A 17,793-nucleotide genomic window follows, 5' to 3' on the forward strand; every position below is an offset into this window, starting at 1 on the left:
TTTAGTGTTTAAAAATCTTACACATAATACTTATAAAAAATTAGTGGTGGTAGTGTAATATTTTTATTTAAATGTAAAATATAATCGGCTTTATTCAGACTACAAATGAGACAAAGATAGTGATATAGATCTTACATTTATTTAATAATAGTTTTTAAAAGGTCTTACATTTGACTTTGTGAAATCTCCAGAATGAAATTGTATGTCTGTAAATGCATGAAACAAGAAGCAAAGCATTTTTCTAATTTCTTTTTATAATGCTTTCATTAGGAATTTTGAGCATTTGATCCCAGACGCTCCTGAGTTGATTCATGACTTTCTTGTAAACGAAAAAGATGCGAGCTGCAAGAGGAATGCGTTTATGATGTTGATTCACGCAGATCAGGTACACAATCTTACTATAGTTATGGAAATTGTGCATTGAATGCTAGAAAGAATGTCGTGAATTTTAAGTTTTTTTTTTTTTTTTGACGCATGTCTGCAGGATCGAGCTCTGGACTACCTTAGCACTTGTATTGATCAGGTGCATACTTTCGGAGACATTTTACAGCTGGTGATTGTGGAACTGATTTATAAGGTGAGCTTTTCAGATAAAACAGTAGCTAACATTTCAAAACAACACATTTGAAAGGAAAGAAATCACATTATTATGCAACTTTATAGCTTTTACAAGTTGCTATCATTGCTAACAACCAGCAATTTGAAGTTTTACACTAATTTAAGTTATTAACAAAACAAGTGTTTATTTTTGACTAGTGACAGGACTTTTGTATATGAAGCAGTTTTCTATTCTCACACAGTCAGTTTGGTTTAGTACTACAAAAATTGAGCCAATTCGTTTTTTACTAATTATTATGACTGTTCCTGGACTGCAAAACCAGTCTAGGTTTTGCAAGGATATATTTTTGTCAATAGCCAAAAATACATAGTATAGGTCAAACTAGTGGATTTTTTCTTATATGCCAAAAAAAAAAACATGTTTCATTTTACTGTAAGTATATCAAAACTGTTTCAATATCAAATAGTTTTTTGATTAGTAATATGCATTGAGCAATATTAAAGGCAAAACGTTTATTTATTATTGTTATTCATATTTTAAAATAGATAATATACTTTTGTTCGAACAAAGTTAAATAAAATTTTGTCCTAACAAACTCTACGTCAATAGAAATGTTCTTCATTCCACCTTCAGGTGATCTAAAATGTACTTTAAAGAAATGGACACTTAAGGCTGGTTTTGTTGTCCAATGTGACATATACTTAATATTGTTTAATATTAGGTTGTATTAGAACTGCTAAATTAATATAAAATGTAGTTTTATGCAAAAAAAAAAAAAAAAAAAATTCATATTTCACTATATTGTGTGAAATTATCTTTTGTTTTTGCAATTATGGGTTGAATTATGATGCAATTTCAATAAGTGATTTTAAATGAATTATATTGAAGATGTTAAGTAGAACTTATTGTGTAACAATGTTGTGAAAAAAAAAAAAAAATATATATATATATATATATATATATATATATACAAAAATGAAAAAAAAACAAACAAACAAACATGAAATTGGTCTACAATTATTTCAGTTTCATTTCAAATATACTGACCTGAATCTCATATCACAAATATTAAACAATGGTAACATCATAAACCATCATGATCATAATATCATTGTTCAGTCACTTATATGCACACTGCATACTATCAAGCAGCCTAGAATATTCTTACACGTCTATTTTATTTTTGTTTAGGTCTGCCATGCGAACCCCTCTGAGCGAGCTCGTTTTATTCGCTGTATTTACAATCTGCTGCAGTCGTCGAGTCCTGCTGTTAAATATGAAGCAGCTGGAACTCTGGTTACTCTGTCCAGTGCTCCCACCGCCATCAAGGTACAACATTTAGCACTAGGGGTTTTCACCATATTTTTCACCGTTTTTTGCATGATGTTAAAGTGGACTTACATTATTTAAATGTTTTTTTCAGGCTGCTGCTCAGTGCTACATTGATCTGATCATTAAAGAGAGCGATAACAACGTTAAACTCATTGTTCTAGACAGGCTGATTGAGTTGAAGGAACACCCGACACACGAGCGTGTACTGCAGGTACAAATCAGTTCAGCGTCTCTGTACAACACATTCATTTTGCAAGTCAGTAAACCTGTCACTGTCTTCTGCTCGTAGGACTTGGTGATGGATATTTTGAGGGTTTTGACCACTCCTGACCTCGAGGTCCGCAAGAAGACTTTACAGTTGGCGTTGGACCTGGTGTCATCCCGCAATGTGGAGGAGGTGTGTGTCACAAACTGTACTATTATTATTATTATTATTATTATTAATTATTATTATTATTTTTTTCATTTTCAAATTCATTTTCTTTAGGATTCCTTTTTATTATTTTTTTAACATTTTTATTTTTAGTTTCCAAAACAAAATGCATATATAACTTACACTTCATATATGTATAACTTACACAATCTGTCATATAGAAAGAGACTTACAGATCTTGCATATGCTTTGTGTTTACTTTCCTTTAACAACAACAACTATAAACATTAAAACATGGCGAGCTACAAATCCTTTAGAAGATGGACTCTATACTGCTCAGTAAGCGCAGTCATTCGAATGAGTTAAACCGAGGCCCTCGCTCTCTGTGGTCGTTAAAAATCCCAGGATGTCCTTCGAAAAAGAGTAGGGGTTTAACCCTGACATCCTGGCCAAATTTGCCCACTGGATTCTGTTCATTATGGCCTTCTAACCATCCTCATCATAATAGGATTTATCACTCTGTCTCCTCTCCACCAATCAGCTGGTGTGTGGTGTGCAGTCTGGCGCAATGTAGCTGCCGTCGCGTCATCCAGGTGGATGCTGCACACTGGTGGTGGATGAGGAGTTTTGAGCGTCCAGTAAAGGGCTATATAAATAAAAGGGATTAAATATACTCCCTAATCCTTTTACTCCAAATTAGAAAAACCTTTTCAATCTGTGTTCTTAATGAAAAATTACATACATTTCCATGACATGTATAGTGTGTACTGTATCAATCCATTCTTTGACTGTAGGTGACTCTAATTTTAACCATTTTTTGTAATTTTTTTTACTAGCTGCCAAAAATAATTACATTTCTTGTCTATATTTATCCATCTGTCTGTATTTATATTACCTAAATATAATGATTCATAAGTTAAATCTGTACTCCATTTTAAGTTTTTAATATATATTTTTAATATTACTCTTTTGTGTTGTTTAAAATTTTTTTTAGTAATTTTAGTTTTCTCATATCAGTTGATATCATATAACCTATTCAATTTAACAACATAGTTATATTACATATAATATATATGTAATATATTACATAATTTGTTTTTTTAATATTAATTTAAATACACCTGCATTTCTCAGAATAATTAAGTACACCTCATTTTGAAAATGAATATTTTTATCCATTTCTCAGTGAATATTGGTAACATCTTTAAATGCATTTGAGCCAAATTGATTTATTAAACATATATTTATTAAAATAATATTTTAGTCACCAAACATATTTAGAAATGGAAAGATAATATATCTAAATGCATGCAAAATATTACAAAAACAATTAGAAACCACAGATTTGGCTTTAGTACTAACTAATCCAATGTATGTGCAGAAATATAATATTGTACAACTTCCTATAGAAAATATTAATTTAAGTATTTGTGAGGGGTGTACAAATATGCCGAGCGCTGTATACAGAAACTTTAGTTAGAAACTGTATTATTTTACAAGCACACTTTTTTAAGTAGCTACAAAATAAAAAAGACTTCCTGTAATTATTCCTTAAAAAAAATGTATAGCATTTAAAGTAGGTAACAGTAGGATATTTCAGTCACAGTTTTGATTTTATAAACACAATGGGGGTTAATGTATCATTAATAAAAATAATAAAAGAATAAAACAAAAGACTTTTCAAATAGAGGCGTGACTTTTTTTTTTCTCTCCACAGCTGGTAATTGTGCTAAAGAAAGAAGTCATCAAAACCAACAATGTGACAGAACACGAAGACACAGACAAGTACAGGCAGCTGCTGGTTCGCACTCTGCACTCATGTAGTGTTCGCTTCCCTGACATGGCAGCCAATGTCATCCCTGTGGTACGTACTGAAATAAGACACTATTTAAAGGGAATCAATTTTAAAACAATCATTGCTAAGAATAAAGTTAAATTTTTTTGGATCTAGGCTTATTACATCTTCTTACTATTTCTATTTAAATGAGTGCTTGTGTTTTGTGTTTGTCCACAGCTGATGGAGTTCCTGAGTGACACTAATGAAGCGGCTGCTGCTGATGTGCTGGAGTTTGTGCGGGAGGCCATTCAGAGGTTTGACAACCTGCGACCCCTCATCATTGAGAAGATGCTGGAGGTCTTCCATGCAATAAAGACAGTCAAGTAAGAGATTTTGCTTGGTTAAATCATAAATAATTTGTATATGGCAAATTACTTTGGTGTATTGTTTTAGATAACTGTTGTTATACTGAAATACTGAAAATCCTCTTCTGCATTGAAAATGTGATTGGGATTTAGTGTAGTGATTTTTTTTAAAGGAGGGCTTCTTTGTTACAGGATTTATAGAGGAGCTCTGTGGATTTTGGGTGAATATTGCAGCACTAAAGAGGACATTCAGAGTGTCATGACAGAAGTGCGCAGATCTTTAGGAGAGGTTTGTAGAGCATGGTGCAACACTTTTATTATTATTATAATTCTTTTTTTATTTAAATGTCATAAAGTTGCATTTAATGCTTTTCTGGGAAAATTACCTGGATTGCTTTGGACTGCTGAAGTGTAAATTGATTCCTTGAGAGCACTAACATGTCAAGTGGAATGAAAGTTAGTCAGAGGCTCTCAGGGCTAAAGGTTGTGGGTCTGGAAAATAACAGAAAGTATATCAGAATGGAAGTATCTTGATTTTTTTAAAACAATTGTAATGTTTTATACGTGGTCCTGGGTATATCTGTGTATTTATTGTAAATTAATAATATGATAAACATTAATGGAAAATTATTTGGTTAATTACAAACATAAGTAAATCTTTTTTTTTTACTTTTATTTGTCTAGTTATGAAGTTTATATGCAAAAACATATTTATCGATTAAATGGTTATTGACAATCAATAGATCATCAAGTAATCGTTAGCTTCCATAAAAGATATTTCACCCTAAATTCACCATACCTGCTATCAATCGGACAGTTCATCCAAAACTGAAAGTTCTGTGACTATTAACTCACATTTTACTTGTTCCAAACCTGTTTTATTTTATTAATTTATTTTGACGTTGAACAATAATATCCAATAATTTGTTGGTAATGTCTTTGGTTGTTGAAAACTTGAACAGTAAATGTTGAATTAAGATTGTTTTTTTGTTTATTTTTTTATTATTTATATTGTCAGTCAGCTAAAACATTTCACAAAATGTGTTAAATCAGCTGCAGAAAGTGATTGGCATGCTGAAAATCCTATACATTTAATTGATATAAAGATTTGACATTAATCGTGATTATTATCGATATCGACTGATATGAAAAAAATTAGCGTGATAATTTTTTTGGCCATATCGCCCAGCTCTACTTTTTCTGAGACACTTCTTTTGGCATATTCAGTTTTCCACATAGATGGCATTAGTCCTGGTTTAAATCTGCCGCTCTGTGTTTGCAGTTTTCCCCGCTTTTGAATTGCACAATTTGGATCATTTATTAAACAATTAAGACAAACTATAAGAATATGGGTTTTATTTCAATATGCATATAAAATCAACATAACCTCATTTTTTAATTAATGGTGAGGATGTTTCTTCAGCCAGACATTGACCATTACTGTGCTGCTGCAAATAACAGTTGCAATAACAAAAATTAAGATATTTAAGGCCAAGTTCAAAGTAATTAGAAGTTTTTTTTTAAAGCTTTTTTTTTTTTTTTTCCTTATTCAGATTCCAATTGTTGAGAATGAGTTGAAGAAGGAGGCTGGAGAGGTGAAGCCTGAGGAGGAGGTGACCGCAGCTCCAGCTCCTAAACTGGTGACAGAAATGGGCACATACGTAACCCAGAGTGCCCTCAGCACCTCCAGACCATCCAAAAAAGAAGAGGACAGGTGATCATTCCTTATGCACCAGATATTTTCCAACAAACACTTCAATACAAGCACTCGGATAAATAGTGCTAAACTAACTTTGACTTGTTATGCCCTCTATTTAATGCTGTTCTCTTGTGATTCGAAGTAGGGCTGCACGATATTGGAAAAAATTGACATTGCGATATTTTTTTCCTCTGCGATATATATTGCGATATTTTATATATATATATATATATATATATATATATATATATATATATATATATATATATATATATATATATATTTACTTAAAACTAGGGCTGTGACGGTCACCATGACAACCGCGTCACGTGACGTCACGCACTTTAAAACACAAATTACTGTTATGTTGCCAAGTATTACATATCTGTTAGAATATAACATTAGGCGCGATTCAGCAAGTTCAAGTTCAACCATGAATCTTGTTAGAAAACGAACTCTTACATCTGGGAACATTTTGGATTCGTGCCGAACTAGAAAGGTGAACGAATCAATTTGGATTAAGCTTTTTTTTATGGGGGTTTTAAGTAAAGTGTGTTTTAATATTCACTGCTGAGTGCTGAGAGTCCAAACACTGAGGAGCAAATCCATCGATACGCAGATCCACGGGTCCCGAACCATGCAAGCTAGTGGCGATTGACGGCGAGGGAAAAAAAGCCATGTAGGCTTAATCAACTCCTGTCTTCTAAACACAGAAGCCCAGCTCAGCCAGGCATGGCAGAGGCATTTGCAAAAATGGCCAGATACAAAAGAGAAAGTGATAAATGGAAGACATTGACGAGAAATTGAGCATAGGCTATTTGGTAACTACTTAAGAACGCGCCGCTCCGCAGAGTAGAGAAACCTGCGTTGCGAGAAATGCGGGCGGCGGAACAGAAGCAGAAGCCCTCTCTCGCATGGTTGTGAAAAAGTAGCCTGTCTGTGCATTTTTCGCTACAAGCACACCGTCTGACAGTGTATTGCTGGAAACATTATAACCCCATTCTTCACTTAAACCGGACAAAGTCAACATGTTAGTTTTTCTGGCAAATAATTAAAAATATGACTACAAAAGGTGGAGAGAAACTACGCTGTTTTTTTAAACATCTGACTTATATTGTTACTAGGTTAATATTTTCTTTTTACGTATAATTAGTAATATTTATATTATTATTACACTGATTAATAAAGTGCCATTTAGAATTTTTGTTAAGTTCTTAAAAATGTAACGTTTAATTGTTATTATTATACAGTTTCAAGCAGTTAAAGTAATGTAATATTTAACTACAATATTTATAAACAGTTTAGTGTTGTTTTATTAACGAAAGTTCAAAAATAAACATGTACGTTTATACGGATGTTTTATTTATTAATATTAAATTCGGTTATTCCTTAATTTTTACATAAAAGGTAAATTAACTTAAGTAGGCTACATTATTTGTTGATGTACGAGATCGAGGAACATGTTTGCCAGTAAATAATGTTCGCACCACTTAAAAAACAAAACAAGTGAATAACTTGCGAAAAGGATGCAATAAAAAAATGCAAGCGCTTAATCATTCTTCACAATCGGATTCGTACGTGCAATAAGCCGAGGCTATATTGCGCCGACAACAAGCCCTAAAACTAAGTCTAGAGAGAGAATTAATACTAGTTAATATTAATGATTATAAACACAAACTGCGTTGTATGATAAACGCATCACAATGATGTCGTGATCTTTGCTGAAAAACTGATATGTTATCGCCGTCTCCCAAGCCAGATTTTCATCTGCTTTTTTCCAATTTTTCTGGATACAAAGTATCAGCGCCAGACCAGTGGTTTAAATTATATTTTACTCTCCTGATTTCTTTTCTTTTCATTAAAAAATAAATAAATGTTTAAAGTTTTTTATTGCATAGCCTATATATTTTTAAAGATTATCATTCAGCCTACCTGCAGCGCATGAGGTTGTGTGCTGGGCAAATCCCCTTTACTCATGCTACCCATTTAATTTATGACACTGTAAACCTGACATGGCAGGCTGATCATCTTTAAACTCAAAAGGTGTTTTTAACTTGAGACTGCATGCTTCTGCAAAATGTGATGTTTCTTATTACAACTGTTAGCGGTGTCAAAATGAAAGCAAACATTAAAAAGGGTTTTGTTTTATCAATTGTATAGTTTAGTTTTAATAATAGCTAGTGTATATAATAAATTATAATATCGATTATTGTGTAGACTACAATGTTCAACAAAACAATTTTATTAGGTTACTCTAATAGACCAAATCCCTAACTGAAAAACGAATGTGAAAATGACAGGCAGTTGCGTCTTTGCTAAAATTAACGACAAATTTCTTTTGCTTTTTTCCCCTTTAGAGATCAAAAGAGCTGTATTTAAAGAATTATTTCACTAAAACATGAATTGAATGCCCAGTTCTTTCCCGTGTGAGTTTAGTGCGCCTCCGCCGCGTCTGCGTTTTTAAGGTTACAGGTGCACCCTGACCTGACGCGGGGACCAGATCTCTGCACTATTGCTTTAATTTCTCAATTTTCATAACAGCATTGCATTTTCATATGGTAAAATATCAAAATTTATGTTCTGAAAGTAGTAGGAATGACGGGAGTGTTAGTAAATAACAGAAAGAACTTTCACTTTTGAGTGAACTTCTGTCACGTGTTATTTTAGTATGATAAAATAAACAAAAATAGTAATGCAGAAAAGTATTTTTCGCTCTGCCAAGCCTTCTCTGTTGCTGTATAGAGAAGCAGCCTGCTCAGTCTCCTTACCCCGGCCCCACCCCGCCCACCGACTCCTGAACGTCTCACTCACTAACTCACTCACTCACTCACGCGGGCATGCAGTGCGGTCTCATGAGGAAACGCAGCTTTTTGATATAATGTTTTTCTTGTTCCCAAATACAAATAATTTATCAAGTATTGTTTGAAATAAGTATTCGTAAAAACACGCTATTCCTGCTTTTCCGAATACCGTATTCCGGTTCGGCTCCACCCATAATATATATATAATTTTTTATTTTTTTTTTTTTGCATCGCACCCTCCTGCGATGTGACTATCGCGGATGCGCACATCGCGATTTCGATGCTGAAACGATATATCGTGCAGCCCTAATTCGAAGTGCTTCTTTTATTTGTGAAGCTGGGCATACGCATTGTGGATTGTGATGGTCAGAGGACCTTATGTCCATGCACACGTCTTGAGAGAGTTTATGAAAATATGCACATTTTATGACCCTGCAAATTCTGCAGCAACCGAATAAAATGCTGCACTAAAATCATTGCTTACAGAGCCTCTTGCTCTGTAATTGTACACAACATTAAGGTTCCTTTTTTTGCACTGGGGAAACCAACACTCCGCGTCACCATGTGTTTGTGGATTACAAAGTAAATCTCTGTCTTTCTCTGACAACTGTCATGCATGATTGGCTTGTTCAACCGCAAAGACCTCACAAATTCAATCTGACAGCTTCCAAACATTTTTTGTCATGTTTAATAATGATTGAGAGCTCATAAACCCCTTGGCTCATAAGTTCTTTTCACATGCACGGTATGAAACATGACCATATGAGCATAATGTGGTTCCTGATAGGGGGTAATAGTGTACGAGTTTGAACAACAGAAAAATGTGTATGCTCACTTTAAATGTATAGTTTACCCAAGATACGTGTTATTCACCCTTCACTTGACTGTTTTCCTGTCGAACACTAAGGGTGCTTTCACACCTGCCTTATTTAGTTTGGTTGATTCACACTAGATTTCGTTTTCCCCTTTTGGTGCGGTACGTTTAGGCAGGTGTGAATCTAGCAATCACACTCAAGTGCGTATCAAAAGCGGACCAAACTAAAACCCTACCGCAAAAAGTACTGCACCTTTTTGGACTAATCCAGCTGCCGTAGACCGATGCGCTGTGCATTATGAAATGTGAAGGAAAAATAATTGTTGACAGCGCTTTACCAACAGAGAGAGAGAGAGGGAAAAATATTACCTGATGGATTGCTGGTATTATTTCCGGAAGATGACCATCTCGCAGTTTAGCAAAATAAATTTACGCCTCCTTCTGAAGTGACTTACTATGTGCCTTTTTCGTTTGTAATGCTTTAAAACATTGTTTTCCGGCTGCAGCCACGCTTTATTCTCGAAATGTAACTATAGTTTGTCTAAAGTAATGTATACAATCAATCACCGCAGTCGTAGCTCCATAGTCATTTTGTGTCTGCCAGTTTGTTTACTTGCTGGAGTTCCATTGGCATTTTCCTGCGCATGAATTCTGACCAATCAAAAAGCAGTTTAAGAAATATGCTCAATAAAATCTGGCCAATGAGTAATGTGGATTTTGTCAGATGACTGCATTTTGGTTCTTTTCAACTGGTTCAGACCAAAGCAATCAATGTGGTGTAAAAAGGACCCAAAGACAGCAGAAAATGCTATAATGTATCATTTATTGCCCTTGGTCCGGATAAAATGAAGCAAACTACAGATGTGAAAGCACCATAAGATATTTCGAATAAAGCTGAAAACCTGTATCCATTGACTTTCATGGGAGGTAAAACAAATACTATACAGTCAAAGGTAGGTTACAGGTTTTCAGCTTTCTTCGAAATATTTTTTGTTGTGTTCAACAGAATCATCTCTACTGTACTGATTTACCACAGATAATTTCATCTTTATCATACATGTCTATTCCGCAGGCCTCCTCTGAGGGGTTTCCTGATGGATGGAGACTTTTATGTTGCTGCCTCACTGGCCACCACCCTCACCAAAGTGGCCCTGCGCTATGTTGCCCTCGCAGAAGACAAAAGAAGACAAAATGTAAGTTTGCATGTTTATCACTGCTTCTCTGATGAACTCTGGGTCAGCATATTAATCAAGTCTAATGGATGTTTTCCTACTCTTAGTCGTTCGTAGCAGAGGCCATGCTGATCATGGCCACTGTGCTCCATCTGGGCAAGTCATCTCTACCCAAGAAGCCCATCACTGATGATGATGTGGACCGGATCTCACTGTGTCTCAAGGTCCTGTCCGAGTGCTCGCCTCTTATGAATGACATCTTCAACAAAGAGTGCCGCAGATCCCTGTCCCATATGCTCGCTGTTCGACTGGAAGAGGAGAAACTGTCTCAGAAGGTAAACATGTTAATGCTTGTTGATTACCTACTAAATAATGTGCTCATGTTACTGCTACATCCATGTAAAGGTGATTCTTTTGTTATGCTATGACTAGATTGTTGCTGGTTTTATTTGTGGCCATTTTAATAAATTCTGCTGTTCTTGTTTTATCAGAAAGAGTCTGAGAAGCGTAATGTGACTGTTCAGGCCGACGATCCAATCTCCTTTATGCAGTTAACTGCTAAGAATGAGATGGCGTCCAAAGAGGACCAGTTCCAGCTCAGTCTGCTGGCCGCTATGGGCAATACTCAGAGGAAAGAAGCCACAGATCCACTGGCCTCCAAACTTAATAAGGTGTTTAGCAGATTTTGTCAGTTTGAATCTTGTTTTTGTAATGGTGACTAACTAGCTGGAGCCTAAACATAGTTGAAAAGTTTGTCTGTTCACCACCAGAGGGCATGTTTGTTCAACTGATGGAAATTTTAACGCTTAAAGGGATAGTTCACTCAAAGCTGTTCGACTTTCTTCTGTTGAACACAAGATATTTTGAAGCAACCTGGAACCTGTTCAATTATGGGGAAAAAATCATAATCACGATTTTGTTGGTCATAATTGTAATCATGATTATTCAAAATGATATACAGATGAAGTCAAAATTATTCTCCCTCCCGTGAATATTATTATTATTTTATTATTATTATTATTATTTTTTATATATTTCCCAAATTATGTTAAACAGAGCAAGGCATTTTTTGCAGTAATTGCTATAATATTTTTCTTCTGGAGAAATTCTTATTTGTTTTATTTTTTTTCTAGAACAAAAGCATGTTTAAATACTTTGAAACCTATTTTAAGGTCAATATTATTAGCCCCCTTAAGCACAATATTTTTTGATTGTATGCAGAATAAGCTACTGTTATACAATGCCTTACCTAATAATCCTAATTAAGCCTTTGAATTGCACCTAAAGCTGAATGCTTGTATTTAAAAAAATATCTAGTTAAATATTATGTACTGCAAAGACACCGCATAGCAAAGATAAAAGAAATCAGTTATTAGATAAATGACTTATTAAACTTATGTTTACAAATGGGTTGAAACAATCTTCTCTCCGTTAAACAGAATTTGAGGGAAAAAGGGTTGCTAATAATTCAGGAAGGCTAGTAACTCTAATTACAATACAAATGTGTCCAACTGGAGAGGGGGAGGTATATGATGCAATAATCCTTTTATCTTAATTAATGTTTTTTTTTATAATCGTTTGAAGTCGAAATCGAAACTAAATTTTCGATTAATTGCACAGCCCTAGTATATAGCAAGTAAATGTTTGGGTGAACTGTCCCTTTACAGCATCACTTCTGGCAACAGTCTAAGAATGTCCCACTTGTGTACAGGAACTCAGTAAAATATATCCATATGAACAAATAGTTTGTGCTAATCAGTTAGATTACCATGACTGTTTATTGACTTAAAGGCTTCCCAGTGACGTTTGAAGTCCCTCTCTGCTTATTGGCTAATAGGTTACCTATGGTAAATCATCTCTTTGTACAGGGAAGGAATTAAGAAATGTAAATGTTATGTTTTTTTTTTCTCCTAAATTATTACAAGCCATTTTGACACCCTGTAGTAATATGCAACTTGGTCAGCTGGGTCACAAGTAAATATGGGACACACACACGGCTTTTTATATACTTTATTTATAGGAAGTTTTTTTTTTTTTTTTTTACAAATTTGCACAGAAAAAAAAACAAGCAGTCAACAACAACAAAAGACAAATGTACAAACAAACATCCCCAACACTAATATCTCTTTTGTGGCTTTAACAAAAAAGACACATAGCTAAAAGCCTGCAAACATTACAGTCCTCAAGGGCCACACATAAGCACAGCAGTGTATGTATAAAGTGCATTTACAACTCCAATACAAATAAATAAATACATATAATAGTGACAAATAAATAAATGTAAAAAAAGGAAAGTGCAAAATCCCACTACTCTAAGAATTGTAAATTATCAACATATGTAAGATAACCATGGGGATGCCATGTTTCAAAAATGTTAGAGTAAATTAAAAAATTTTCAAGCTGAATAAAACACATCACATCTTTGATCCATCAACTGTGTGTTGGGGGCTCAGTTTTTTTCCAAAAGAGAAGAATTCAACTCTTTGCCAATAGTGTAGTAAAAAATATTGCTCAACATATTTCTTCCTTAAGCAAAAGGGGTTCAAGTGCATTTGGAAAACCATACATAAACTAAACGATTGAAAAATAACTTTCCAAAACCTCCCTAGATTTGGGCAGAACCAAAACATGTGGGCAGTTGTGGCTGGTGAATTTATCCATCCCAATTTTAACCAATTTCTTTAAGAGGATGCTCTATGACCTCTGATGGCTGCACAATATTATTATCAAAAGTGCTTTTAAAGAATCTTGTTGTTATTAACCCATCTAATTAGCATTGGAAACCATTATCTTGGGTTGAACTGTCTTTTTATATTCCTCCAGGTCACCCAGTTGACTGGTTTCTCAGATCCAGTGTATGCAGAAGCTTATGTCCATGTCAATCAGTATGACATAGTTTTGGACGTCTTGGTTGTTAATCAGACTAGCGACACCCTACAGAACTGCACCTTGGAGCTGGCAACACTTGGTATGAGATGTTACTGAGAATAGTTTCTAAGAAGTAATTGTGTTTTTGGTTCATGTTTTACTGAACTTTTTTTTTTTAATCCACAGGTGACCTTAAATTAGTTGAGAAGCCATCTCCTCTTACATTGGCTCCTCACGACTTTGCCAACATTAAAGCCAACGTGAAAGTGGCTTCCACAGAGAACGGCATCATATTCGGAAACATAGGTTTGTGGACTCCATTCTATTTAAACAGACAGTTCACCCACCACTGAAAAATTATTTGCTCGCATTCCAAATCAAGTCTTCATTTATATGTTAAATACAAAAGAAGATATTATGAATAATGTTGGAATTCTAAAACCTTTAACTTGGATAGCATTTTTGGTCTCATTGGTATTATCTCTGGGCTATTTGTATTTTCATTCTTCAATTTTTCTTCACTAATCAGAAGCACATGTTTTGCAGTTTATGATGTATCGGGAGCAGCCAGTGACAGAAACTGCGTAGTCCTGAGCGACATTCACATCGACATCATGGACTACATTCAACCGGCCTCCTGCACGGACGCAGAGTTCAGACAGATGTGGGCTGAGTTTGAGTGGGAAAATAAGGCAAGTCTGGAGGACCGGTGGATTCTTAGCAGATAATGGCTACGTTAATCTCTATTCTGTTTAGCGGGAATGTCTGGAATTTGTTCTGGGTTTTATTTCCACACAGGTTACCGTCAACACCAACATCACAGATCTGAATGATTATCTCCTGCATATTCTGAAGTCCACCAACATGAAGTGCCTGACCCCAGAGAAGGTGCAAATATCCCTCTGTGAACTATAAATAACATCATGAAAACATGCAATTATTTATGATCATGTCTGTTGGTTTTCTTTTGTAATTCCAGGCCCTGTCTGGCATCTGCGGCTTCATGGCAGCAAATCTGTATGCTCGCTCTATATTTGGAGAAGACGCCCTTGCAAACGTTAGCATCGAAAAGCCGATCCATTTGGGAGTCGATGCACCAGTCAATGGCCATATTCGGATCCGAGCCAAAAGCCAGGTAATGAGGCCCCTGCAAACCCAAGTGATGGAAACCGCATCTTGCACTATTATAATTGATAAGTCCTCTTTAAGATCTTTACAGTAAACACTAAATGCTGGATTAGCATGCGTGCATCTCCAGGCGTGGATACTGATTTTAACTTCAGGAATGGATTTAGTTTGCCTGCTCTGATGCATAAAACTTGATTTGCAATGCTTTTCTTTATCAATATTTTTTAACACTCTTTTATATAAATGACAAAAGCATACTGCAGGCCTGCCAGATGTATAATTGCTTATATATTTTATTAATTTTCAACCCAAGCTCATTGAGAAATATGTTTTCCAAACAGTTTTTATAATTCCAAAGACCTACCGAGGCATGAAATGAAATAAACATTAGAGCTAATAAAAGACAACAGACAACCTTTTCAAGCAAAGTATGATTATGGAGCAGATTGTCTGTAGAGATTCTAGCAAAATGCTCTGATCATTTTAATCCGTTTTTATTAGAGCTGCACAAAATATCCTTTTAGCATCGATATTGCAATATGCGCTTCTGCAATATTCACATCACAGGATCTGCAGTGTTGAGTCTGAATTACAGTTGACCAGGAGCTACAGAACATTTGTAGAGTCACTGCTACGTTTAGCCATAAATGTATCATTTGTATGTTTTAAGTCCTGTGACAGAGCATTTCAAGAGTCTTTAAAACATTTTTGGACAAAAAGTGATGTTTAGAGGTGTAATTAAGATTAATTCTATTTAATTATGTCTACAGATTTTTTTTTACTTAGAATTATTGTCATGTTTTTCGTCCAAATATCTACATTTTAAAAGTTCTAGTTGACCATTTGAAAAGTGTCGGAAGGTAGATTTTCCTGATCAATCATGTGTTAAACTGCATCTCAATCATCACAAATACTGCAGAAGACCTATTGGAACACACATGGACCCAAGATTATATAGGGGTTACATTCAGTATGGGGGGCATGCGAGAGATCTGCAGAGTGGATGGCAACATTAACAGCCTGAGGTATCAAGACACTTGTGCTGCTGATTTACATTACAAACCACAGTAGTGGGCAAATTCTTCAGCAGGATCGTGCTCGTTCTCATACTTGAGCCTCCACATCAAAGCTCCTGAAAGCAAAGGAGGTCAAGGCGCTCCAAGACTGGACAGTCCAGTCACCAGATATGAACATTATTGAGTATGTCTGGGGTAGGATGGAGGAGTCATTGAAGATGAATCCAAAGATTCTTGATGAACTCTGGGAGTCCTGCAAGAAGGCTTTCTTTGCCATTCCAGATGACTTTATTAATAAGTTATTGTAGAGATGTATGGATGCGGTCCTCCAAGCTCATGGGAGACACAATATTCATTCATTTTCCACTGCACCATGACTTTATATTCTATACCAGGGGTCACCAAACTTGTTCCTGGAGGCCCAGTGTCCTGCAGATTTTAGCTCCAACCCTAATCAAACACACCTAAACAAGCTAATAAAGGTCTTACCTAGGTATACTTGAAACACCTAGGCGGGTGTGTTGAGGCAAGTTGGAGCTAAACCCTGCAGGGCACCAGACCTTCAGGAACGAGATTAGTGACCCCTGTTCTATACTGTACATTATTTCTGTTAAGTGACAAGACTTTTGTCTAAGCAATGCCAGACCTTACTGTCCTGCTTAAATTATATAAAATCAAGACATGATCATATTTTATTTGGTAAAATAAGCGTAATCTAGAGGCCTTCGCCTTTCATATAAGCCACCTCTGATATCAAATGATCAACTAGAAGTCAAGTTATTACTTGTCGTTCTTAAAACTTGGATAGGCAACAAGACTTTTAGCAGGTAGTGTATATGTTTGTGATTTTCAAGAATTGGCGCAATTATGCCCTATGTTTTCAGAAAAGCCATTCTTATTATAGGCTGTAATTAATTTAAAAAATCCCTGCAAAGTCCTTGAGGGTCTGATAAATGACCCAAAATGAAAATGCTTTTTTTTTTTTTTTTTTTTTTTTTACCAAAACAATGTCCTGGGTTTTGCATTTTAATGGTCAATTAAAATGTCCTATTTTTATTTATGTATTTATTTATGTATTTATTTATTTATTTATATTACGTTTTGCAGTTCTGTTTTAATAATATAATTAATAGTTTATCTTTGTGTTTTCTTTTCTTTTTTTCCAATAGGGAATGGCTTTGAGTCTGGGTGACAAGATCAACCTTTCTCAGAAGAGAACCGCCTCATAAGGGTCAAAGACTGAGGCCATGGAGGCAAAAAGCAAGATTTGCCTAAAAAGCGCTCTGGTTATTCCTATATCTTGTCTTTTCTCTATTGCTTGTTTGTGTCTCTCTAGACTACCGTACACATTCAGTGCTCTGTGGCCAACATCTAAGCTCTTCAATCCCATAAAAATGTAGAAAGGGGATTATTTTGACATTTTCTACCAACACCCTTCTTCTTAACTGCTCATAAAGGGATTGTCCCTGTTAATCTGTAATCTGTTTCAATAAACATTGCACACCATATATATATAAATACACACGCCACGGACGTGTTTTTATTCTCTCGTCAAACGAATAGTGTTTTATTCGCTTGTTAAGCGGATGGTGTTTTTATGAATTGGGTCGCTTGTAAGAAGTGGAGAACAGTCGTGCCCTCAAACCACAGTTGACACAACAAAGGATGTGTTCTCTTGAAGAAAATCTCCTGGAATCTGGAAAATTTTGTTTTGGTCTCCTGCCTCTTAGATGACTTACTCATAAGACTTGTGGTCATAACTTTCATGTCTACATGGTGTATGAGAATATTAAAGATAAAGGCGTCAAGGTCGTGGCTTAGCCCTAATAGAAGTGAGTAAATGCTGTCGTTAAAATAATTTGCTATAAAGGTTTATGGGGGCTGCACGG

The 17,793-nt window shown here is 35.1% G+C and overlaps 1 protein-coding gene across 1 annotated transcript in view; it reads left to right on the forward strand.

Annotated features, from left to right (window-relative positions):
• The window catches only part of copb1 (COPI coat complex subunit beta 1), a 20,932-nt gene extending 3,528 nt beyond the window's left edge, over positions 1-17,404 (forward strand). Inside the window, 18 exon segments of the mRNA NM_001002013.1 lie at positions 271-385; positions 485-577; positions 1,751-1,888; positions 1,983-2,102; positions 2,181-2,288; positions 3,982-4,128; positions 4,279-4,424; positions 4,599-4,695; positions 5,960-6,120; positions 10,793-10,913; positions 11,000-11,227; positions 11,384-11,563; positions 13,716-13,860; positions 13,947-14,066; positions 14,307-14,452; positions 14,559-14,648; positions 14,740-14,895; positions 17,074-17,404. Coding sequence (NP_001002013.1) covers positions 271-385; positions 485-577; positions 1,751-1,888; positions 1,983-2,102; positions 2,181-2,288; positions 3,982-4,128; positions 4,279-4,424; positions 4,599-4,695; positions 5,960-6,120; positions 10,793-10,913; positions 11,000-11,227; positions 11,384-11,563; positions 13,716-13,860; positions 13,947-14,066; positions 14,307-14,452; positions 14,559-14,648; positions 14,740-14,895; positions 17,074-17,133 — 2,371 coding nt within the window. The 3' untranslated portion in view covers positions 17,134-17,404.
• Positions 17,405-17,793: the final 389 nt, after the last annotated feature.

This window comes from Danio rerio, chromosome 7, assembly GCF_049306965.1.
Source record: "Danio rerio strain Tuebingen ecotype United States chromosome 7, GRCz12tu, whole genome shotgun sequence".
NCBI lineage: Eukaryota > Metazoa > Chordata > Actinopteri > Cypriniformes > Danionidae > Danio > Danio rerio.